Source organism: Pomacea canaliculata, linkage group LG4, assembly GCF_003073045.1.
Source record: "Pomacea canaliculata isolate SZHN2017 linkage group LG4, ASM307304v1, whole genome shotgun sequence".
Classification (NCBI taxonomy): Eukaryota; Metazoa; Mollusca; class Gastropoda; order Architaenioglossa; family Ampullariidae; genus Pomacea; species Pomacea canaliculata.
The window spans coordinates 7,367,214-7,393,834 of record NC_037593.1 but is presented as its reverse complement, the minus strand read 5'-3'; the positions used below and the strand labels follow the sequence as shown (position 1 = coordinate 7,393,834).

The 26,621-nt window shown below is 37.4% G+C and overlaps 1 protein-coding gene across 14 annotated transcripts; it reads right to left on the bottom strand.

Annotated features, from left to right (window-relative positions):
• Positions 1-1,883: 1,883 nt before the first annotated feature.
• LOC112562696 (RILP-like protein 1) lies at positions 1,884-25,719 on the bottom strand. 14 transcript variants are annotated; one of them, XR_003098903.1, is made up of 12 exons: positions 25,248-25,719; positions 24,468-24,618; positions 21,251-21,369; positions 20,648-20,884; positions 19,761-20,044; positions 18,312-18,350; positions 17,789-17,845; positions 16,119-16,208; positions 13,845-13,934; positions 12,208-12,309; positions 7,405-7,623; positions 1,884-4,018 (listed from the first exon to the last, which is right to left on the bottom strand). XR_003098903.1 is itself a non-coding variant. In XM_025236104.1 (12 exons), exons 1-11 carry the CDS (start codon positions 25,554-25,556, stop codon positions 10,179-10,181), a joined length of 1,527 nt encoding a protein of 508 aa, XP_025091889.1. In that variant the 5' UTR covers positions 25,557-25,719; the 3' UTR covers positions 1,884-4,018; positions 10,157-10,178. The 14 variants fall into 14 exon arrangements, 6 of the variants coding, with proteins under 6 accessions (XP_025091889.1, XP_025091890.1, XP_025091888.1 ...); XM_025236104.1 differs by lacking the exon at positions 7,405-7,623 and adding an exon at positions 10,157-10,227; XM_025236105.1 differs by lacking the exon at positions 7,405-7,623 and adding an exon at positions 10,167-10,227.
• Between the last annotated feature and the right edge of the window lie 902 nt (positions 25,720-26,621).

The following is a 26,621-nucleotide window of genomic DNA, read 5'->3' as shown; positions in this document are numbered from 1 at the left end:
ATCTGCACTAACTCAAAATGAAAGCTGCTTATCTTTAAAAAATAGCACATTTGATGACTGTATTACAGTGAGGTCAAACATCTGACAGATAGAAAAGAAACATAAATTGACTACTGCTACATAACTAAACACAAATAATGCTGTATACGTGATTATGGCACATCTACTGATATTTCACACATTTACACCAATCTTTAGAACATTCAACCTTCAACATGAATCACTCCGAACCATAAAAAATCCCATTTGTAAGAACTGTAGATCACACCTCAGTTTTAACTTTAACATTTACTCTCAATCTTATTCAATGGGTCAGTTTGAGTGCCTTAAGATGGAGCAGCACTTAAGCAATCTTGACACTGCTTCAAGACACCCTTGCACAGTACAAGAAATGGCGCCTAACAAAGTCTGTTATTTGACAACTTCCAATGACCTTCAGACTTAATACCTAATCATTATATGTTAGGACCATTATATAAAAATGATTTCCTACACACAATAAAATATAGCATACAATCATACAAGACAGAGACCTAGTATTAGAATAATGGATGTGTATATTATTGAATACAAGCAGTTCTGCAAAGTGTAAGCAGCCACAGCTTTTAAAACAGTTGTAATAGTAGTGATCAAAATTACTTGCATAAGTGGAATGAAATCACATAAGTTTTCTAAAGGCAGCAACAATAATATGAAGTGTACATATCTGAACCTCTGAGCTGCTCCACTGTTTAAAAATTAAGATAACCAGCTGTTGGAAATGCACGAGAACGAGAACTAATGGACTTCTGGATGTGGTATGAAAACTCACACATAATTTTTTCTTTATTAAGGGATTACTTCAAAAAATTGGCTAAATTAAAATCTAAGCACCCCATGCAAGGGAAACTGAAAGAAGTGTAACTACTGCCTTCATTAGCCTCTTTACTATCTATCATGACTGATGAAGTAATACCTCAACCTGCACGCTCCAAATTTTTAACATTGATCACATTTTTTGTCAGATTAGGACATAAGCCCTGTGAATAACACATCAGACTGATCTTGAAAATAAACCACTGCTTTCAAATTGCCAAGCGTTTCTAGACTCAACGGTTGATGTTGAAAAAGACCAGAATTGTAAATAGGAGCACAATTTATAGCAGAAAGAGTAAATGGGAAAAGGGCTTATAATACTATATGCCAATCAACTGCTCATCTGCATGCATGTCACCTGCCAATTAAATAGAATTCCATTTTGATGGCACTCATCTTTGATCAACAGGTAAGACAAGCAAAACCCAAAGCCTCGTGACCTAGCTTGATACAAACACAAAAATATGTGCCTCTTTCACAAAACATATAATATATGATCCACAGCTGTATCCCTGTTAGAAGTTTCTTTTAAACACATGCAACACACAGATCATTTTATACTTTAAACATGAATCTGTTCTGTGAAACTGTGACGGCTGTAAGGATAGGAACAGCTGCCATTAATGTGTGCTGGAGTCAGCAGTGCTGTTAACATTTTCCTCCATTCCTGATCAAGATCCACTGATGACTAAATACGACACGATCAGTACTTGTCCCTATTCATGTGCCACATATGCTATAGGTCAGACCTGGGCAAAGGCCAGCCCGCCTCCTGTCTCTGACCGGCCCGCCCGCTGCCCAGCCCGCCAGTATATATACTATATATACAGTATTGGGTAAAACTGAGTTAACTATATTAGTCCGGCCCTCTAAAACCATCCCAATTTCTCATGCGGCCCCTTGGGAAAATTAATTGCCCACCCCTGCTATAGGTAGTTTACTAATTTGCGGCCCTATGCTCCACTGGAGGTGAGTAGGAACAAGAAGTTTACTAATTACATTACATCAAGTAAAGAAGGAGAAAAGAAGCTTTTGCATCTTATTTATTTCTTCAGTCAGAATGATGGAGGAAAGAGGGCTGCAACAAGAAGTGCCCTTCTCCTGTTTGACCTTATTTTATTCCTTGCTGTCCTCCAATGCTATCTTCACCATGGCTACAACGCTAGTGCTCTATTTTTACAAATTTTGTTTACACGATGCATGGCTGACCCAAAATGAGGACTGCTGCTTTTTACTCTCTCCTACACAAAAAACTTTCAACAATCATTTTATGAAACCGCACATGGATACGCAGACAGAACACCTTGTTATCAACATAATCTCTAAGGTATGCAAACAGCCATAGTGGAGTCTCTGTAAGCATGATGCAAATAAACCAAACAAAAACAACACAATCCAACATGTCTTATAGCAGGCATGGGTTAAAGGCCATCCATGACTAGCTCTGCCTTCACCCTGGTTGGTTAAATTTTAAGTTCAGCTATTTCCAAATACATTGCATACACATAAGCGTCAACACCCTTCACCAAAGGTATTTACTGTGTGTAAAGCTGCATGTCAACTACATTTGACAGCTGGAGCCATTGTGTTAGAAAGTCAGATGAATTATGCCATAAAATGTCCCACTTTTAATATGCTAGTGAAGTATTGGCCAATTTCCCATAGAAACAGTTTGCCATAATTAAGCCCACATTCAGTAGTAAAAGCATACAAATCTTGTAAGGAAATAAATGTTGTAAATAAAAACTAGAATATAATGATAAAAATTATGTTTTATCCTTTCACTCCTCATGCAAATGCAGTATACAATACCTCCATATATGCATTTTATTTCCACACACCCATTCCACTCACACACATTTTATCGCTCTATTTTGTCTTGACCATAAAAGAATAGTTCATATAAAGGATCTGAAATCAAATTTACATCCTAAATAAAACTATCAAAACCATATAAATTTTTATCTCTGTTCCTCTGCTTTAAAATCTTACCACAAAGTATGTGATCTTTAAATTGATGGCCTATTTTAGATTGTTAACAAAATTTTACTGCGATTGCTGACTGTTCAGTTTACAAGATTTCTGAAAAGATTTCAAAGTTGACCAATTACTGGACAGCAGGAAATATAAAAGAATGGGGTGTGAGTGGGAATCCAACAGTTTTGAAAGTTTGGAAGCATTCATCTCTTTCACAGTCACATACACATCACATCACAAGGTACTTTATCTACAACTACGCAATACAGTCCTGAAATAAGACAAAAAGCAACAGTATGCATTTATCACAGTTTTTTGTTTGCAGACTGGTCCCTCAGCATGTCTCAATCAGAACAACAGCTAAGTTCTCCCACCGCTTTCATATCACATTCAAGGGCAACAAAGTTTCACCGTTTTGTGCACAGCATGGGAAATGTCTAGCCACACTATATTAATGTGAACCTTCTCGGAGAGAGAGAGTGGGGCTGACAGATTTGACAGCTTCCTTTCTTAAATCTGTTGATCTTGTGTAGATAATTTTGGAATCCACAATGCACTGGTTGGCATGAATAAAGTTTCATGAAACCAACATCCCTACAGCAACATAAGAGACGTCAGCTATGTTGTGATGCAACAGGTGTAAGAGCGATGAATATTTGAACTGCTCGCAAATCAGGTACCAAATCAAGAGCATTTTGGGTAGTAAATATTTTCTGCAGCCCATCCAGAGGCTTGCAAGAAAAAACCAAAAAAGAAATGTTATTATAATGTTAATCTCTCAGGGTGATAAACCTTTGTTCTTTTATCTATGTTGTGTAGAGCAGACGATAAACAGTATTCAGTTTGTATAAACTTGTCTGAAGCTAGCCATTTCCTGACAATGCAGACAGTTGAAGATCAAACAGAATTTTCAGTGATGTCCTCTCTATTGGCTGTCATTTTCCCACAGTGCAGCTGGCTGGAAAAAGACCATGCCTATATCAGCCTTGTCGTCGACTTTGCAGGCACTTGAGAAGGAATGTTGTGCATCGTCACCAACAACGCAATGGCTGAAGTGATGGTGGTACAAATGCTCCTTGGTGTCGGTGACACATGGCGAACGACTGCATGTCAGTTCATGAACGTGTTGGATCTCTGAACTCTGCCCTTGGGTGGTGAGGGACCATTCCCAAACAAAAAATCAAAACTGCAAAAGAAAAGAAGACATCATCATGACCCAAATAGATTTTTTTCTCCCCCTCAAAAATGAAGCTAAATAAAACCATATTGTATTACTGCAGTATTTTTATAACAAATGTTAACAATAGACTGACAATCATGATAGCTACAGTGATAGAATGAATAGTGGTGATGGTTGCTGTGACAGTGAAGAAGCTAATTACGAAGACTGATGATAACGATGACGTCAAAGACAACAGAAGAGATTTTAGTATTAGTACGTCTTGTTACAGTTTTTGCAGCAGCAAAGTTCTCAGTCTGTTAACTGCTATGCTTTATCTGTGGAAAAACCTACTCACATCTGAAGCCAGTGAAATCAAAAATTTTTCTCCTTCCACTGGAGGTCTTAGCAGTGTTAATTTAGTTACCTTTGTCAATTCTGGCAACCGTTCTTACAGGGCTGAAGGACTTTCAAAGCATTTATCTTAATGTAATATTTCACTATAAATGTTAAAATCTACGATATATTACAGACGCAAGTCAGTGAAAATAACATGTTCAAAACAAATGAGCAAAAATTATAAAGCCTAAAGCAAGCTGACAAATCATATAATAAGACATAATAAGGGAAAAAAAAAAAAACACACCCAAGCACGTGCATACCGGCTTTCTTTTAAGTACAATTTTTCACAGGAGACATGAAAATTTGCATCAATACTAGTAAGGCTACTAGTGACATTCATAATATTTTTCAAAACGTCCTAGTACAACAAAAGCTGGTAATAAATGAAATTAATGCAGCTCAGAATCTTAAAGCAACCTAATTCAACATGCAAAAGAAAAGGATCCTAAACCTCACCATGTTCATGGTGGCAACTACAAGTGCGCGCAACATATGATGTTTTTTCAAACTACATTAGTTAGTTGAGTTTTACACCATGTCAGCAACTGAGGCTGCTATCTCATGGCAAGAGCGAAGTACAGGAACATTTAAAGGTTGACATACAGATATTTGAAGAAGATTTGTAGACTGTGTTTGCGGGTAGTCCTGAATGCTCCAAGACAAATTCTGAGCCCAAGATGATGTACAGTGTCTAGCCTTTTTAGGTATGAAGTTCTAGCAGATCCACAGGCTATGCATCAATAGTCTAATCTAAAGCATACTAGACAGCAATATAGACGGAGTAAAGTAATTTGGTCTGCACCCCCTTTTGTATTGCTAATCACTCTCAGGATATCCATGGGCTTCAGACAGGAAGATTGAAGATGGTGGATGTGGCTCTGATAAGAGTTTGTGATAAAAAAAAAAAATACCCAACAAACGGATCTCTTTTAATACCTTGAGTGCCACTCCACTTACCATGAGAGAAGGTTCAGGAAAAGGACCTCTTAATTTTGTTAAGTGAATGCAGACATACTTTGAAGGGGAAAATTTGAAACCCTTTCCTAGTACCCATTTGGAGACATGATTTACACAAACCTGTAATTATCTATCCAGACCAGGTAAGAACTTTCCTTGTATATAGAAAGGAAAATCATCTACATATAACAAAGCAGCCATATGTTTTGAAATAGACTTCAGGATACCATCTATTTTGATGCAAAATAATATAGGTGACAGGATACTTCCTTGAGGGACTTCCACCTGCTGCTCATGGATGTCTAAAAGGGTAGTTTGTATCCAGACTCTCAATACATGATGTTAGAAAATTTTTTTATAAAAACTGGTAATTGGCTTTGAAGGCTGAGATTTTCAAACTGTAGGACATTTGTTAAAACTGTACATGAACAGATGGTACTTTAACAGCAATCAACCTAAATCCTTTCTAGCATTAGTGATACCAACTTATCCTCTAAGCAGTGAAAGATATTTTAAAATGAATATGAAAAAATATGATAGAAGAGATCATGTCAACAAACTCATTACTAAAGAATTAAAGAGGTTAGCTGCATCCAACAGCGAATAAAACTGGAGACATTAACTAAACAGAAAGAACATCATAGCCTTGCAGCAAATCCTGTGATTAAGCCGACTGACATTATGAGCTGCCAGAATCTTAAGCAAAAGCACAAAACAATGATAACCTACAGGGTACATAATAGTCAACTGAGAAAATATATCGCCAAATTTTTCTACCACTTTCTGAGGATCGTGATCTCAGTCCCAAGACTGAACATCAGCACAAACAGGACAGCGCAATTCACGCGTCATTTCTTTCCTTTATCTAAAATATTGGTAAATTAAATGACAATAAGAGTCATGAGTCCATCGCCATTCTAACAATGACAAATCAAAGAAATCTTAATCATCCCTATTCACTTCAGTAAAAGAAACCTTTGTTAATAAATATTCATAGTGAAATAAAAGCACATATTTAAAATGGTGAGTGTGTCTCAAGTTAAATTATTTCTCAGTAAGATGGTGTGTGTGTGTGTGCACATGCCCAAGCACATGCATGCAGGAACACTGTTTTAGATGATGAAAGTGCAAGCATGTGCTACTGCATATGTGTAAATACAAGCCCATCCATATCAAAACACATAGGGAAGGGAAAGAGGTGGGTGGTTGTCGAGGTTTTACATCATGCCAAAAAAGGATAGAGGTATAAAAATAGACAGGAGACAAAGTTGTATAAGTAAGGGAAGAAAAAGAAAAAAAGAATAATGCCTGTGTGACACTCAGTAAACAACAAAGTAATGCAACTAATCAAACACAACAAGTATCACAATTGTGCTACATCCCATTAGCTGTTTTTATGCGCACAGCCACAAAAACAATGATTACTGTCTCCCATATTCCTTGCATGCCAACCTACAGAAAATGGTCTGTACCACCTTATTCAACAAAAACCATGCCAAAAAAACATTATTAAGTCTAAAACTAAACATTTTCAACATTCACGTGGCTACCAATAAACTTTTCATGGAACCCTTTATGCACTGTGTTTACACAATAATTAACGTAATGTGGTGGCTAAAGTCAAGTCTACTTTGTCTGGTTATAGAGTAGAATGCTGGATGCTTGAAAATTATGGGCAGACTTAAAAGAAACCAGGGTGGGCAGAACTTTTTGGTCTACAACTGGACACAAATACTTGCTTTCACTGTTAAGTAAAAATCAGTGAGAAAAGGATGAGCTTTTTTCTACCACTTAAAGTAACAATTCACTTAAGCAAAACAAGTCTTGAAAATAAAAGCAGCCTATCATTCATATTTACTGAAGCCAAGCAGACTCTGTCTGCACACACAGAAGCCAGATGCAAATTTTGAGGGTTCAACAAAAATCTAACTGCTGCTAGCTGCATGCACTAACAGGGTATAACAGAAGCAGACTTAAAAAAAAAATAAATAAATAAAAAACGGACGTGAAATATTAGTTAACAGCAAGACCGTCTCGGCACTGCAAGCCCCTACCTCAAAACACTCTAGGTAGGTGTGAAGGCTGCCCACACAGTGGTGCCAGATCAAAACATGGTTTCTTTGGAGCCTGTTGGCTGACCAAAGCAGGAGAGCTGCCTATAGGTCCTAACTGTATTCAGGGGCACCGTTTCTGGAGCTGCTGCAGGAGGAGGTATTTGAATATCTGAGGTGTCTCCTAACAGATCTAACCCAGCCTCAAGCAAGGATAAAAATCTGAAAAAACATCAAAATAGTGTGATTTCAGGGGGTAGGTGCAAAGCAGGTCAGTCCACCATACCAGGTATGCTGGCTTGGTGTGAAGCAGTCCAAAGACTGTGCTAGTCTTTGGTAATCCTTGACTTGATCACAAGTTTGCAGGGGTAAAAAGAATAAATAAATAAATGAACCAAAAATGTGAGTTCTTTGCCTAAGTTGAGTGCATAGCACAGAATATGTTTAAACAGAGGCTGTGGAATTGAAAGCATGTGTAAACTTGGTGCAACATTCCAGACACCTAAAAGGTGTCACAGATTTTAACATGTGACCATAATTTTAAAAGTCCTTATAAGCCTTCTTAACCAGACACGTAGTCGAACATGTGACCATGGCAAATTTTAATGACATGACTATAAAAAAAGTGCCATATTCAGCACTGAATGTCTGGTCAAGAAGTCCTTTTTATATCCTTAGACTTCTGCACTGATTTGGCTACCTGAAATATCCACTTTTCAGGTCAATATTAGTCTTATTAGCTTCTCTATACAAATGAAAGCATGCCCATCATGCCACAATCATCAACTCTGTTGTTTTGGGTTTTTAAATGAGGGATACACCATCAAAAAAAAAACTTCTATCTTAATATATTTGGGAGATGAGGGATTTACTATCAGAAGAAACTGTATCTTAAGATTCATCACAGCTTTAAAAAAAGGAAATATACATCACAGGGAAAAAGCCAGCTGAAACATGTTACCTGAATAAAACCTACTTTAAAAATGCACACACCAAGAAAGTTGTACACACAAGGGGAGGATTGGTAGACCTCACAAAAATACTAATTTGATACTGGAACATTCTATACTAATGCACATGCACAGTGACAGAGATGTGCAAGGCAGGACTGTGAGGTGTGACAGTGCTGTGGTTTTTTCATTATTATTTTCACTTGTTCTTTGTGAGTGTGTCTTCTTGCTTTTGGTGGAGAAACAGATAAGGTTATACTTTATAAACTGCTTGCTTTATGTTTTTATGAGAAATCTATGCATACTGTTATTTTAATTCTGGTAAGTGCTCAAAAAAAAAGGACCAATCGCTCAATTTGATTCACACAACAATTATTTCTCTTAAGAATCATAGGATAGGACAAGAACTAGTTATATGTTTAAATCAAATCTAACTTATAAAATGTGAACAACATGAATATTAAGCCATTATTTGTGGAGGCTTCTCAAGCACTAACCTTATGCTGAAAATATCAATGAAAGTTATGCATTTATTAAGTTCCTTTATATATGTGGTGCTACTGAAGGACCCAATGATCTGCATCACATGCATTAAGCGTATTAAAAAAAAATCCAGCATCCATAATTACATATTATCTGTAACTGTCATGTTTTTCATTTTTTGTACAATTTATAACGTGTATATTGTTCATGTACTTGATTAGCACTAAGAACATGACACTCATGCTGTGGTAGAGAACTATAACAATGTACATTTATTATCGTTGTTGTCATTATTATCTGCCATATCCAAAGTCTGAACCCGTTTACCCTAGTCATAAAACAAGTTCTTCCGGAAAATGCTCACTTGGTTTTTTGGGTAAAATACATTTCTGCACATACCGTGAATGCTTACTCAGAACTCCTTCTGTGGTGACATAGCATAATTTCTAGATTAGACAACCTACATTTCCTCAGTTTGATCGCAGATAAGTTTATGTGCACACAAGATACATCACGTTCTCTACATGGAAGCTTCTTCAGGCTCTGGCACTCGAAGACAAAAAACATCCTCTTTTGTGACACCTTCAACGGCAAGCTCCCAAAGACATTAAGTCAATGAAATGAAGGCCTAGAATCCTAAATGCTCTAAAACAAATTACATTCACAGAAAGAGCTCACATCAATTTACACAGTGGTATCCATGGCACACATGGCCTCTTTAACATAAAGGTAAATATACTCATGACTGTCAATAGTAGGATTTTTTGGCAATATCAATATTTTTAAGTCACTTCTGTAATTTTTTTCTGCCACCAGAAGTCCAGTAAGTCATTCTTATAGTTTATGTTAAAGTCACCACTGTGTAATTTTACACACACATGTGGCATCTAACAGGGAAGGGGTGGTTCTACTCTGTTAAAACAAAGATTACAGGACGGTATCACAGCTTCATCAAAAAATTGAAGCTAGGAAAAAAATATACAGGAAACATCACAGACTTCATATGTCAAAGTAGACAGATTAATACTCTGCACACTTCAGTCGTAAAATAAATGCAAGCCACAGACACCCAAGAACTTTCTGCATGACACTTAACAAACAAAAAAAAAAAAGGCATGAATTTCATGCACACACATGTAAGTGCGTGCACGCACACACACAATCTATATGAAGTGGGAACCACAGTTACAGGTAACAACCACAGGCAACAATAATGATGCAGTTACACCTGATAAAACTTCTTGCAGAAACTTAAAAAAGGCAACTACAAAAAGTCATCTTGAAGGCACGGGCAGGGACTGAAAAAATGTTACTGATCCTACCGTACACAACCTGTCTTAGATATTAGAAGTCCAACGGTGGAAGATTCAAGTTATCCAAAAGCTGCTCAAAGCTAGAGAAAGAGAACAGATTGCAGCAAATGGACATTGAAATCATAGTATCAAACAGTTATTAAAGCAGTCATTCTCCCCCACCATTCCAAAAACAAATAAACAAACAGAAACCATTTCACATTCATAAACAGCCAATGCTATGATCGAAAGAAAGAAAAGTGAATGCCCGTTGTGCTGCTATGACTGATTGAATAAAATTTCCAAGTCATTAATGTCTTTTACTTTTTGCCTTTAAAAATGAGGCTGACAGATATCATTTAAGCCATAACACCAGAAACTTTGTGTAATGTCTCAACATGACAAAACCCTGACAAAGGACTAATTTTACCAGTCTGGCCTAAACCAATGCTTTAACACTGGGTCATTTGCGTCTACATATCATTCAATATTGTACCAAAGGGAAACACTTCCTCATGCAATCAGTCCTATTTGCTCTCCTTACTTGGGTTCCATTTTCCTGTTAAAATGTCATCCTCCTATTTACAACTTAAAACTCTCCTAGCCAATCCATTCACACTAATGACTCAAACACATGAATGTGAAAGATGCGACATGGAAATTTAACTTCTAGCAAACACTAAATAAATTTGATGTTCTCCTCTTTTTTAATTTTCTATGGGTCTCAATATGTATTTGCACTTAACTAATCAAGGTTAAATCTGCACACCCATACTGAAGACAATGCAAATCCCTGCCCTGCCCATCAAAAAGCACTTCTATTAAAAATACTTGAATAAAAAAATTCTAAAAACTTAAAAACTTCTTTATAAAAGTGAGTGAGATATAACAGAGTAGAATGAAAGCACAAATATGAAAAGAAAAATGTCAGATGTAAAAGCAAAATACTAACAACACAAATGAAAAAAAGTCTCTATGCTGGCTTGACTGGTGCACTTCATTACAATGTTAAAGATATATTTCCTTGTGCCCAAATATGACAGTACCAAATATCTGACAAAAAATGACAAATTATAAAACTGGATACTGCTGTTTGTAGTAGTTAAAGTGGAGTTGATGGGAAGACAACATAAAAAAAAAATTAGTGAACAAAAAAATCTACCAAAGAATGACAAACACAAGGGGTCTAAAATATGCAGTGGAGGAGTATAAGCATTTTCAAGAAAACCAACAGTGGCTACAGTTCTCAATTTCCTGTTGTTTTCTATCCAGTACATTGTATGGTTTCAGAATCACTGGTACTCTCTTTACCATACTACCAGAACCAAAATTTCCTGCAATATAATTAGATGTTAAACAAGAAGTGACACTCTATGTCACCCCGAAGTCCTAAACTTAAAAAAAGATTTTTCTTCCTTTAAAAAGAGTTTAAGCTCTTCTTGCAAATGATGCTTTTTTCCCCCATGAACTAAGCAGGTTCACATCCTCTGCCAAATTAATATTTTGCAAAGCTAAACATGACCTTAAAAGCTAAACAACATGTTTAATACATTGTTTAAAACTTATTTTTAACTCTGATGTAGTTAATAATGATGCTGATAAAAGGAAAGGAAGCCTTTTGGATTAACCCTTTTACGCACTTTAACACAGTTTCTTGAGTTTCTTGATCAGCCATTATGCAGATGTGATTTTGTGCATTTCTGCATAAACTGTACATAGTGAGACTAATTTCTAATGGTAAAATAGTACTTTTCTCTAGGGTCAATACCCAGATAGAAAATCCTACAAGAGTAGGAAAGGAATAGGAAGAAATTTCCTTTGATCGTATCTTTAATACGATCAAATGAAATTTTTTCCTATTCCTTTCCTACTCTTATATTAAAATAGAATCTGAAAAAAAAATTCTAGGTACCATCGTTAAATTATTTGCATAATCCATATTTAATCCATATATAATTTATAATCCATATTTGCCAGAACTGCAGTCAAAACACCAAATATCTCAGCATCATCATCCACAGTTTTGAGGATGCAACAAAATTAAACAGGAGATAAAGCTGCAAGACTGAAATTGGACTTACAATTTCCTGATGCCAGATTCTTTGCGTCCAAAAAGCTTTTCATCGGGTTCCTTGTTAATGGGCCCATACACCAGCACTTCTTCACCTGAGTAAGAGGATTTCCTGGAAAAAAGCGAGCCATTATAATCAAAGATTTCCAAAAGTTCAAAAATCAAATTTCACCAGCCCCCTTCACCATTAGGACTATCTAAAAATGGTGAGATGCATAACAATGCACCATTATTGTTAAAGTTTACAGTCACTTCTTTGAAGAACATGCATCTGTTATAATTATTTATTCATGGTATCTTACCACAAAAGGTTTACTAATATTTAACAGAATGATTCAAGGACGCTAAAAGATGATCATACTTTCTAACAAAAAGCCAAAAGTTTTCTATGGGCCAGCAATCTTCTGCCAATAAACAAGAAATAATGAAAATGTGACCTTCCAAACATGAGTAAAGAGAGAGGAAATAACTTGTAAAAATTTGCAAGACTGAACCAGAAACAGGTAATGCTCAATTTTCTCCAAAAATAAACTCTTGCTCTAACACTATCTGATAGACCAACCACACAGCAGACAGCCTCATAATTTTAAATTATTTCTAGACGTCTAAGTGCCCAATACTAATTTTGAGAACTAGTTGCCACTGTTTCACTGAGATTAACTGCCATGGCTAAATATTCATCAAAGTCATCAACACTAATTGTTACTGTTAACCAAAGCATCGAAGCTCAACTTCATGGTTTATAAACAGAATACAAGTCCAAGATTCCTAAAGAGGTAAATATGCATGAGTATCATCTGCTTGTAGAGGGCCGGTAGGCCAGAGGATGTTAGTTTTTGGTGGGACCTGCTGAGGCACCACGAGAGAGGATACTCAGCAGTGATTGGCTAGGGTTAAGGCTGCTAATCTCCCTGGTCCTGCAGGAGCATTGCGGAAAGTTAAGCCTTCCGAGAGGTACATAAGAGCAGAGCTGAGACGAAATGACAGAACAGACGATGGAGGAGGAGACAGCGAGCACAGCTATACAACAGAGAAGAGTCAGCGACTGTTAGCGTCTCTGGCGATGCGATGCAGCCGTGGCCATTGTACAAGCCCGAGTATTAAAGGGTCCAACACCTGCTGACTGTTCCTGCCTTTGTTCGAGTGTTGGAAGTTTGTTGTCGTCACACCACAACACAAACAACTCGGCTTTATGTCCATGATGCAGTTTGAAGCAATATAGACAACGTATTTTGCATGTTTACAATTCTTATTCTTGTTTTTAAGAAATTGGTATGATGTTATACTGTATGTAGCACAGACATCCAGTTCAAGTTTCAGGTCAACCAATCACTGCCAATTTCAAAAAAAGACATGAAGAAAAACACCATCTCCACTGACTTATTTTGTTACCAAGTAACTTCTCCACAATATCTCCAAAAAACAATACAGAACAAAGCACGCACACAAAAAAAAAACATTCTAAAACAATAATATATTAACTAAAGGAAATTACATGCATAAAGATTCACCTATTCAGCAAGCTGAAAAGAACCACAGGCAAATTTTCCAGTCCGTAAAAAAAGAAACTGGAGTAGAACGAGACAATGAGAAAAAGAGGCAACTTCATGCAGTCAAAAGCTTCCACTTCCTTTGGGACAGAGTTACCTGTTGTTAATGGATTTGGAAAACGAAGTAAAGCAGGTGTACCACTCTACTACCTTTCTGTAAAACCACACCTGAGCACGGAATATCAAGCTGCCCACCATGCAGGCAAGTGTTAAAAACAGAAAAGAAGGAATAAATAAGCAAAGAATGACAGACAAGAATATGAACTATGATGAAACACAGAAACGTGGAATAACAAAAGATGCTTTGCAAAAGTTTATAGTTTTCTAATTTTTTAATGACTCTGTAGCTTATTACTACATGAGAATGAGACACACACACAAAACTAATTAAAAAATTGGTAACATTCTGTTTACAACTGATACTGTGTTTGCTAAGTAAGGGCAGGTGTCAATACCTTCTTAGAACAGTCAGTGGCCTTTGACATGACTAATCATCCAGTCTTGTTTAGCTGCTCACCGACATCTTTAGTATTTCAGTTTCTGCCCTAGCATGGTTTGAATCTACCTTTTGGCTAGGACATAGGTCATGCTAGATGAGGACTGCCGTCTGCGGTTGCATCTTGAACTTTGGGTTCATTGGGGTTAGCATTAAGGCGGATTTATTTATTTTACATATGAAGCCTTGACATCTTTCGATTTAGCCGTACACCATTTCCACCCGGTCCTTTGCTAACCACACTCTGAACTCTATTGTCTGGCATTAGCTTTTGATAACGTTCTCTTAATTCCCTTCCTGATGTCACACTTTGCTGTTTTGTACTTGAAAGTGGTTTCAGAGTTGTTTGTCTTCTTTCTTTAGAGCCTTCCTTTGTCACGGTGATCTTGAATATCACTTGTGGCATGTTGTTTCTTCTTCCTCTGCCTTCCAAGAAGCTCTTCAGCTGTTAAAAGGAATGCCACTCTTGTTTCCAGCAAAAGCTGCCTGTGTCATACTCTACCCTGTTGAAGGTGGCTAATTAGCCTTTAACTTTAGACTTGAAGACTTGCACAACCTCTGAGTCTTGCAGTTTTTCCAAGTCAAAATGAATGATTATCTTGCTGGGAAGGAGAGATGGGCCTTTTTCCATAGCCTATAATGTCAAAATTATAACTGCACAGTCACTGGTACAAGTGACGAATGAGACAGCAAGCCTGCCTTTATGAATGTTTTACGATAGGTGATAAGATAGTAGCCACTAACTGATGAAAAATGCTAACCCAGTCAGTAGTATCAGATTCAGCTGCACAGACCGTGTTCAGACACTTTGTTTATAAACAAAATTTGTACTTTGCCTGGTAAATAGCATTGCTGCTGGTATGTGCTGCTCCAGACCTTGCTGTCACATCTTGACCATAAAAGTTCTTTGTTTTTAAACTGTTGTGAAATCCCTAATTAAGCGTGTATACTAGCCCTATGTTTGTTACCTAAAACTCGTAAGCGAGTCGAAGCCGACGGAAACAGATTTGATGCAGGTGTAGAGGGCAGCCAGTAGTCTGGTTTTCTAATTGAGCTCTTGGTGAAATTGCCAAGCGTGCTTGGTGGTGATTGGCTTGGGCTCTTGGTAATAATCAACATGGGCTTACAAAAGCCTACTTTAAAGTTTAACCCTACAATAATTATATAACAGCAGACCTCAGACCGGATGTCAGACATGTTGGAGACCAAACTTAGGTGACACGGAATCAAGGAGAGAGAGCTGCAGCATTGTATCGCCACTCACAATGTGATGTTTAAACTTGCTGTAGAGGTTATATGCAGCTGTGGCATTTGTGCAAACCCATGAAATAAAGGGTAGTATATTTAGTATAATGGTAGTATACAGAAAATTCACGCAAAATTAAATATGTGGACTAAGTTTTAACTTCCCTCCCTTTTAAACAAAAAATGTTCTTAGATGAAACTTACGATTCATCGTGCTTTTTATCCTCTGCTGCACCTGGCTCTCTTGAAAACAAAAATGCAGAAAAAAAAAACATGCAAGAAAAACACAATAAAAAGCTTTCAGATAAAGCAGCAAGTATACAACATACAAGCATAAAGCACGACTAAGGAATTTATAACACCACTTTGATCAGATAAATTGGATTCTGAGAACTTCAAACACTGCACAAGATTTGCAAAACATTTGTCATTCTCATTGCAATAAACGGTCCACACCTGGATGTGGATTAATTACAACATGAATTTTAAGAAAACTTATTTTGGTGTTGCTGTTACTGATCAAAGAGGTTATTTGTCAGTACATAAAGAAACTGGAGTAGAACAAGGCAATGAGAAAAAGAGGCAACTTCATGCAGTCAAAAGCTTCCACTTCCTTTGGGACAGAGTTACCTGTTGTTAATGGATTTGGAAAACGAAGTAAAGCAGGTGTACCACTCTACTACCTTTCTGTAAAACCACACCTGAGCACGGAATATCATGCTGCCTACCATGCAGGCAAGTGTTAAAAACAGGAAAGAAGAAATAAATAAGCAAAGAATGACAGACAAGAATATGAACTATGATGAAACACAGAAACGTGGAATAACAAAAGATGCCTTGCAAAAGTTTATAGTTTTCTAATTTTTTAATGACTCTGTAGCTTATTACTACATGAGAATGAGACACACACACAAAACTAATTAAAAAATTGGTAACATTCTGTTTACAACTGATACTGTGTTTGCTAAGTAAGGGGCAGGTGTCAATACCTTCTTAGAACAGTCAGTGGCCTTTGACATGACTAATCATCCAGTCTTGTTTAGCTGCTCACCGACATCTTTAGTATTTCAGTTTCTGCCCTAGCATGGTTTGAATCTTACCTTTTGGCTAGGACATAGGTCATGCTAGATGAGGACTGCCGTCTGCGGTTGCATCTTTGAACTTTGGGTTCATTGGGGGTTAGCATTAAGGCGGATTTATTTATTTTACATATGAAGCCTTGACATCTTTCGATTTAGCCGTACACCATTTCCACCCGGTCCTTTGCTAACCACACTCTGAACTCTATTGTCTGGCATTAGCTTTTGATAACGTTCTCTTAATTCCCTTCCTGATGTCACACTTTGCTGTTTTGTACTTGAAAGTGGTTTCAGAGTTGTTTGTCTTCTTTCTTTAGAGCCTTCCTTTGGTCACGGTGATCTTGAATATCACTTGTGGCATGTTGTTTCTTCTTCCTCTGCCTTCCAAGAAGCTCTTCAGCTGTTAAAAGGAATGCCACTCTTGTTTCCAGCAAAAGCTGCCTGTGTCATACTCTACCCTGTTGAAGGTGGCTAATTAGCCTTTAACTTTAGACTTGAAGACTTGCACAACCTCTGAGTCTTGCAGTTTTTCCAAGTCAAAATGAATGATTATCTTGCTGGGGAAGGAGAGATGGGCCTTTTTCCATAGCCTATAATGTCAAAATTATAACTGCACAGTCACTGGTACAAGTGACGAATGAGACAGCAAGCCTGCCTTTATGAATGTTTTACGATAGGTGATAAGATAGTAGCCACTAACTGATGAAAAATGCTAACCCAGTCAGTAGTATCAGATTCAGCTGCACAGACCGTGTTCAGACACTTTGTTTATAAACAAAATTTGTACTTTGCCTGGTAAATAGCATTGCTGCTGGTATGTGCTGCTCCAGACCTTGCTGTCACATCTTGACCATAAAAGTTCTTTGTTTTTAAACTGTTGTGAAATCCCTAATTAAGCGTGTATACTAGCCCTATGTTTGTTACCTAAAACTCGTAAGCGAGTCGAAGCCGACGGAAACAGATTTGATGCAGGTGTAGAGGGGCAGCCAGTAGTCTGGTTTTCTAATTGAGCTCTTGGTGAAATTGCCAAGCGTGCTTGGTGGTGATTGGCTTGGGCTCTTGGTAATAATCAACATGGGCTTACAAAAGCCTACTTTAAAGTTTAACCCTACAATAATTATATAACAGCAGACCTCAGACCGGATGTCAGACATGTTGGAGACCAAACTTAGGTGACACGGAATCAAGGAGAGAGAGCTGCAGCATTGTATCGCCACTCACAATGTGATGTTTAAACTTGCTGTAGAGGTTATATGCAGCTGTGGCATTTGTTCAAACCTATGCAATAAAGGGTAGTACATTTGTGCAAACCAGTAAAATAAATGGTAAATGGTATTTGATGCCTACTGATAGTATGTGCTTGTGCATCTTCAGTCTGACTTAGAAGGAAAGGAGCTCTACAATAATATAAACACAATAAAAATTAAATATAGACACATGTATAAGGTGGTGTACAATAATTTGAACATCATATTATGCATCTACACGTACATATACAAGTACACATGTGCATGTGCACAAAACACACCCGTCTTTAGACAAACACCATGAATGCATGCAGTATGAATAAATACAGAATGAATAAATGATAGCGATAAATTAATCTCTAATGAAGGGTTGGAGATGACTAAAGGAGACGATCTATTTGAACAATGATAAAGAAAATTCACGCACAAAATTAAATATGTGGACTAAGTTTTATCTTTTTTACCTTTTAAAAAAAATGTTTCAATGTGAAACTTACGATTCATCTTGATTTTCATCCTCTGGTGCACCAGGATTTCTTGAAAACAAAAATGCAGAAAAACATGCCAGAAAAAACACAATAATAAGCTTTCAGATAAAGCAGCAAGTTCACAACATACAAGTATAAAGCATGACTAAGGATTTTATAACACCACTTTGATCAGATAAGTTGGATTTTGAGAACTTCAAACACTGCACATGATTCGCCAAACATTTGTCATCCATTAATTACATGAATTTTAAGAAAACTTATTTTGGTGTTGCTGTTACTGATTAAAGAGGTTATTTTGGGGAAAAAAAATCTTATGATTCTGTGAAAGAAGACCCAGGTTTGTTAAGTTGCTTCACCAAATGTTGTGAAATATGCTGAAACAGACATGTGCATTGCTGACATTGCTTTCATTTCTGCAAAACACCTCCATAAAATAAAACTATTGCATAATCTGATGCCTTACCCCCAATCCAGGAATACACGAAAAAAAAATCAGCTTCTATGTTTTATGTATCTTAATTTGTGGCTATTGCATCAATAAATATAGCAATGTCAAGTCAATCTTTTATGTATTTATCTACAGATTTAAAAATAATAGCCAAAAAGCTTCCACTTAAAAATACCACACTGATACTTTAAAATTTCCTTTCAAATATGTACCAGATCTGTTACTTTTTCCATGTTGTCCAAAGTCTTATATTCATTTGTAAACATCCTGTATTTTAGTATTCCTGAGGAAATGTTGCCATATGCAGTTGGCCTTTTTTTCTTTTAGCTAATTACAGAATTTTTTCATTCCTGCATACCCTAGACAAGAGAAGTTAAGCTTCAAAACAAGGCAAAAAAAAAAAAAAAAAAAAAAGTAATTCATCCCTTTAGAAAACAAATCAAAAAATAAAACCACAAGAGACAAGTTTCAAAATGAACGAAAACCAGCCGCAAAAAAAAATCATTAGCAAAAACTAAAGGTTTTGCAGGCAGCCAAAACAAAATGAAGTCATGGTTTCCATGAACGACAGAGGACTACTTTCTGTGACCCAGCATCTATCAGAAACCTGCAGGTCTCCTTTTGAGTCTAAACTATCTAACGCTTAAAGTTATCTGCTTGCTAAAAAAACAAGAGAACTTTGGACACATCCTGAAAAGAACTAGAAAACACAGCAACTTTCTGTTGTTCTTCTGAACTAAAAAAACACTGTTATGAACACAAAGTTATCATTATAAATAAAATTCACAGAACTGTTTTAAATGGCCAAGGAAATATATATCTTCTGTATTTAATAAATTGCTTCAAGTTTAATGAGAAGTAAATCGCATTTTAAAAAGAACAGTGTTTGAATGATTACTAATGTCATGACAAAATGCAGGATACACCAACATGCAGGTGGCCAGGTCACTTCATAACGTGTGAAAGTCATATAAAACTGCATGCTTTTTTCAAGCATCTGGACGTACCGTGGGCGATAGTGATTGAGTTCTTCCTCTACCTCGAAGAGTCGCGTCTTCAGCTCATTGCGTTCAAAAAGCACCTGTCGCAACTCTTGCATCGTAAATCGTGGGCGGTTGGGATCTTTCATGTCAATGATCAGTTTGCCTTCCAAGTCCAACCCTAATGAGTTCACGGAAGCTGTCCGACGGTCAATTTCAGGGGATGAAGATGTGGCTGTTGTTGAAGAATCTGTCATAACTGTTGCAGTGACATCATCTGAGAAAGGAGAATCCTCCTCTTCTTCAGTTCGCTGGGAAAAACAAACAAAAAAAAAGATGAGGAGGAAAAAGCAAATGTAGCATTTGTGTATCTTTCAACAAACTTTTTCCAATAAACATAATAAACCTGATTTCAAGCTTGATATTATTTGCCTCCACTGAGTTTTCAAAACAAAAATTAAAATATTTTGTACATCATGAAAATCTAAAAAGACTAAATGGACAAAGCAAAGCATCCACTGCCCTTCTGCTTTTGCTCTAAAAGACAAAAACATCCTCATTCTCTCCCTAAATCTTGCACTCTTTTGTAAATGACACTGAGGTCACTGCCAAGTGAGGAAACATGTTACATAAGTGCTCAATACTACTAATAATAATAACTTTTTATGTATGGCTATGTTGTCTTCAGCCCTGCATGGGAAGTGAAGGGAGGGACTGTCCCTTTTTTCCTCATGTTTTATTTTGAAGAATTCAACACATTAATTTGAACTCTATACTGCTGATCTGTGCATGCTGGCATGCATGACACGCATGCTGGCAGTGTGTAACTGATTCATGCTCTCAAAGCTATGGGAACTAATCTTGCTAATCAGTGCCTGGCAATAATGCAACCACATAATCATCATCTTGCTCACCTCTTCGCTTTCTCTCTGCTCCTGTATGGCAGCTCGTACAGCTGCTCTCTGCTCTTCAAATTTCTCTTGCTCGGAAAGCATGATCTTGACCTTGTCCACCTCAGCATCTTTCTCTCGCAAGGCTATCTCCAGCTCAGACTTCTCTTCCAGCAAGGCTCGGGCTTGTTTTCTCTGTGTGTTGTTTTTCCTCCTCAGGTCGGTGTTCACTTTGGCTATTTGCTCCACCTGGGCTTGCAGCTAAAACCAGGACAATAAAAAATGAACTTTGATCTAAAAACAAATACTTTAAATGCATGTTTTTGATCCTATACCTATTTTATGGCTTTTAATTATTACAATGCACTACCATTCAAACCTTTGGTGTCCACATGTTTCACTCTCTCACACTCTCTTTCACCTCCCTCCTTTCAAAGTAACAAGAAGACAAAAGTCTAACGATATGGAAAATTGTGCAGCAGTAATGTTATTACAGCAAAGACAAAACAAACAAAGCATTACAATTAAAACGAACATAAAATATATTACAATAAGAGATTTGGTAACCCTTAACTATTGTTAAGCCCTTGACAGCTTCTTTGGAAGACAGCACTAGAGTCCACTCACTGCATCACAGTCCATTGCTTTTTCTGAAAGTTCATGCTTCAATGAGCGCAGCTCCTCCCTCTGCTTGTCCACAGTTTCTTTCAGCTTTGTGAGGACTTTGATCTCTTGTTCCTCAGTCTCTGTGATGCCAGCATTTGTAAATGTTGATCACAGGATAAGGCAAAAGAAACAGCAAGTGGGACTTGAATGATAGATACCAATAGTCTGAATCATTTTCACTCAAACTTTTGGTTTTCGAACAAAATGTTTATTTACAATTGCTATTTCACTTGCCATTCCCTTTAAGTCCCCATAACACAGGTGAGATCTCCAAAAGCCTGAACATTGTGTGATATTACCTAAGCGTCAACAGTGCAGATCTCCAAAATTCTAAATCATAAAAAAAACTGCTGTATATGCCATATACCATGATGCCATACATAATTACAGTGCATGATCCTGCATGATGCAGTGCACTCTTCGGATAAAATGTACTATGCTTACATCTGTGAGTTGGAATGCTAAACAGAGAACTTGAATATTAACAGATTATAACATGCATAAACCAGGGATGCTTCCAACAAATGTCCTTTCTAATAAAATCAGATATTTTTTTATACGGTCAAAGAATTGAATACAATAAACTACAGCATAGTTCCATTTCCAATGACAATAACACCAAAGATACTGTCAGACTGTATAACTATGTGTAAGTGTTTTCATTTGCACAGATTACTGCATATATTGTTGCATATTTTATATACCAGCTTACGAAAACTGCACTTGTATTAGTACTAGACACACAAAACTGCTTTTCAATATGGAACATGTCTAACAGACCTAACAAGTGACACTTTCCAGTGAACATTAAGGGACATCCACAAGGCAAATGTCACACTTGTTCTTCACATTAACCAACAGTGTGAAAATGCATTGTCACTTCACACAATATGCATCAGAAAAAAAGGGCTGTAAAACGGCAGCCACGATAGTCATGCAATGACTTAGCACATCAATTTTGTGCATTTGTAACAGTTTCCTTAGAAAATCTTGATAATATTTTTAGCAGATGGTGATCTTGTCAAAACTTGAAACTTGTCATGAAAGAGTGGGTATAGGGCTGTAGCGTGGGTTGGCCCATCTGTTCTATTCACAAGGCAAGTGGGTACGTAAGCAAACTGACTGGCTGAAGGTGGACTAGAGCCTCGGGGCTCATACCACCTGAGACACGCGATGCTTACATCACCTAAAAATAAAAGGCCGTTACGTCATGACAGTCATGTAAGGCAGGGTCAGGTGTAGCCGCGAGGGGCCAGTGACGTAACAGACAAGCCTTAGAGCAAAACACACGAGGTTTGATTACGTTAGAGAAAGGGGAATGTTGACACAACGTAAGAAGCCAGACAATCAGGCAACTAGATTACGTAGCTTATTGCTGGAAGGCTGGGAACCACTTCATACACTAGCTATGGTGTGATTGGTTGTTGTGGTATGTCACGTGGTGTGACTGGCCAATCGAATGCATGAATGCCACGTACCAGAGGTTTTGATATTGAGTTTGGAGCCTAACTCAAGGCTTTTTCACAATCAACTCTTGGAGAGGAAACATCAAAGAGAGTTCGCAGCTCAATACTTCGCTACCTCGTGGTCGCCTATTGCGCCTCAGACAGAAATATTGGGGAAATAAGGACACAGACCAAGACAGTAACCAAGCCCGCTCGGGCGAACTTGAGCGTAAAAGAAGAGTGACTTTTGTCCCTGCGATCCTCGACTAACTCCTGGCAGCGAAGTAGAAAAAGTCACTCTGGTCACAAGAGTCGGCACTGAGTTCTACGTGAAGGAACTTCAGGACCACTGGTGACAGTTCAAAGTGCATAAGGCGCACGGGAATGATTCGTTTGAGAATCTGTCCCAACCCTTCGACATCGTACATCTCTTGTCAAGGAGCCGGACAACAGAAGACCAAGGTCAATGAGCACTATTTCTTCTGCGGCGAGTTGAGAGATTCCTTCACACAGCGAGAAACCATTGTACGAAATCACAAGTGACAGTTGTGTGTCCAGCAGAGACTAACAAATCACACGGCGAAGGCTTGAGTGAAGCTAAGTGGCATGTGTACGAGAGAATAGATCGACTCACTAGATATCTGGATTAGTATTAAGGAGCATAATTAGCGTTAACGGGACAACCTAGATAAGTAGACAAGATGGAACGAGATCATTTGCAAACTTGCTTGTTCTTTGAATTTCATTTATCATTTTATGATTTGTATAATCCTCTTGATAATTAATAACTTTCCTTTAATATTCTAAATTACCTGGAGTTGTTTATTGGGGTGATGCATGCTGGGGGCTCAAGCTAATTAAAAGTGTAAATTAGCAATTTAGTATAGGTGCATGCGGTAAATGTTGACGTGATTTGGTGGAGGTATCGAGAGTGTGATAGGCCGGAGCGATGAAAATCATAGCCTCTACCATCTCTACGTGCTCCTACCCCAGAGTTTCATGACAAAACTGATAACTTTGACCGTTTCTGATCTGACAACAAAGGAGACAGATGTTTGAAAAGATCAAAGGCCTGTCTACTGTTGCAGAGGATTGCAAAAAGTCCCAGTCAAAGCTGTAATATTCCTGAAGTAAATCCCTGATTAAACAAACCATTGTTCTAAGAGCTAAAGTGGCAATGTTTTACAAAATGCAGACAATGGTGGAAGCAGTCAGGTTCTATAGGTTTTATGTTTCCGTTATTATTAATACATCATTCTTGCAAAACAGTTTGCCTGCAAATTTATTCTTTTCGAAAGAGGTATACAGATGAAAAGATGGAGTTTATAACTATATTTCAGGCTAATGTTTGATATCATAACATATATTTAGTGCTGCTAACCTGAATATTTATATCAGCAAGGATTGTGCAAGTTAAGGCTAGAAAAATCCACCATTTCATCCCCTACACTACAAATGACACTGGCAAGAAAATATTCCAAATACAAGCCATTACCTAAACTGATGTGATATTTTATAAAACCAATAAAAAACATTCTCAGATATTTTAATGTTTTCCAGAACATTGTTATGACCTGCATGTTTTCCATAGCAAGTTATAAAATACTGCGGTCTGTAACTTTTTTTTTTCAGTCCTAAAGCTCCATTTTAAAAAAAATGGATCGCAGTGCATGTTGCATCAGAACATGGTACCAGAAAGGGATTATTTCGTTTAACATACATAGTTCCCATACCTCGGTGCTTTGCTGAAACCTTTTCGGCTACAGAATACTTCTCATAATGGAGTGTCTCCTTCAACCTCTTGTTCTCTTCTTGAAGTTTACCCACCACTGTCAATAGTTCTCTCACTTCTGTCTTCCAGTTCTCTTCTGTCTGTTCCATCTCCTGTACAAGCAGTCCAAATAATACACCAGGACCAAATTTAGGGGGAAAAAAAATACTTGCAGACAAACCAACATCAGCAAACCATCAGTAACCAACCTCACAATAACTTTTTTTTTTTTTTGGTGCCTGTGTCAAACAGAATTTTTGCAGTTTTTCCTCTCCCAGTGAAATAAAACCTTATTCAAAAATGTCATCATTGGTGGTAGTCTGAGTCTGTATGATTTAAGGCTACTATATGGTTTTCCAATAGTGAAGTTTGTCTTTTTATCACTAGCCAATAACTACTTATTTGTGTAAGTATACACCATCTCAAGTTTTTAACGGTGATTACACTTTCAATAGTATCGCACTTTAATGCGCTCGTCTTCAAAGGAAGGAGGAAGTGGGGTGAAGAAAAAAGGGAAGTAGCTCAGAGATCACAGGTCACCGCAAAATCCCCCAAATGACATATGCCTTCCTTGTCGGCTTCGGGATGCCTTACCTGTGCTGACTGTCGATGCCGCACATCGATGATGTACACTCCCTTCACTGGAATTGAGTCTTTATTTAAATATTCATAAGCAGACCGCGCCTTAAAAATAAACGAAACAAAGAACAGAAATAGACAATTCTCAATAGATAATCCTCACCTGCTCAAACTTAGCACGCTCCTGCGCTTTTCCTGTTTTCTCTAATTCAAGCTTCTCAACTGTTGACCTCAGTTGCGCGATTTCATCGTTGTCTCTTTCAAAACGGGTAGCGAGGGATTCCAGCTGCTCTAGGGCTCGAATCACTTTGGGCATCAATTCTGTGACAGCATCATTACCGTAATTATTTATGAGTTTATCAAACTCTCTAGCGATACCCGCCGCTTGGTCGTAAACATCAGTCACTGTTACGTCCTGATATATTTCTGTAGCCATTATTTGAGCACTATAAAGGCAGCGACGAGACTCCATTGAAAAGGGTTAGCACAGCTTCCATATCAGGCTCAGCAGGAATAAGCAAGTGGGTCAGGAACATAGCGCCTGCACCAGAGCATTGGCTTCGGATCGATACTTTTGTGTCAGGCGCTGCGCCCACTCGTGATGGCTACGTTCCGCTGCGGACTAGATAACAGCTTCCTGTTCAGACTATCGTCAAAGCTAAAAATAAGAATTTGTAAAAAAAAAATATGTGGATTTAAATATGTCTTATTATAAATGTTTTACTCCTAATAGATCCGTAAACAAAAAGAATGTAAGATATAAGTGCAGAATCTTGTCCTCCGAATTCTCGCCTTTTATGTTGGATCGGACTTCAAATTGTGACGGTTTCATTTACCGTCAATGTGACTGTTTCAATATGTTTAAATCCAGTGAATATTTTCTTTGTAATATTTCGAAGGTCACCTAAATTTCTTCGTAATTTTTTTTTTTATCTCAGAATTTTGAAGGGGAGACTTAGTATTTAGATGCAAGAGTCATTGTTGATTGTTTTGATTACGATCGTTAATTGTTGCAGTAATTTCATACCTGAGAGAAAAAGGTACAATTAAGGCACCAATTTAACAGTTTTCTACTTCTATTAATATAATGTATTAATATTGTAGTATTATATTTATATTATTTAATTATTATATTTATAACTAATATGACGCGCTTCCATGCCTACATGTAAAGCGTCTTGTGTCTGCATGGCTGATGCAGACGATATACAAATAATTTAATTTTCTATTTATTTATAGCATAGACTTGGTGTTCAATAATTTAGTACCCTTCATTCTAATAATACTCGTTTGCTTGGTAGATTTCTTGCCTGTACTTCAGTAATTAGTGTCTCGACAAGCCGCAGAAAAATAGTTAAGAAAGGAAATACGTGGGTTAAGAAAAAAAAAAAAAACCTCCCTTTCTCCACCCTACCCTTTTTCTGTCTTTCCCCCGCACGCGCGCGTACACGCACACACCTATCTTATCATTATCTACCAAACGGAAAGTAACGTGTAAAGAAAACACCAAGCAACTTTAATTCATAAAATGTTTACA

Bases quoted from the DNA above. Each gene is read 5' to 3' on its own strand.
- LOC112562696 (XM_025236103.1), bottom strand. From the start codon at position 25,556: ATGGAGTCTCGTCGCTGCCTTTATAGTGCTCAAATAATGGCTACAGAA. The intron at 24,619-25,247 runs GTGAGGATTATC...CTGCTTGTACAG, and splicing joins AGCGTGCTAAGTTTGAGCAG to GAGATGGAACAGACAGAAGA. The intron at 16,209-17,788 runs GTGAGTGGCGAT...CATGGTAGGCAG, and splicing joins GCAAGTTTAAACATCACATT to CATGATATTCCGTGCTCAGG.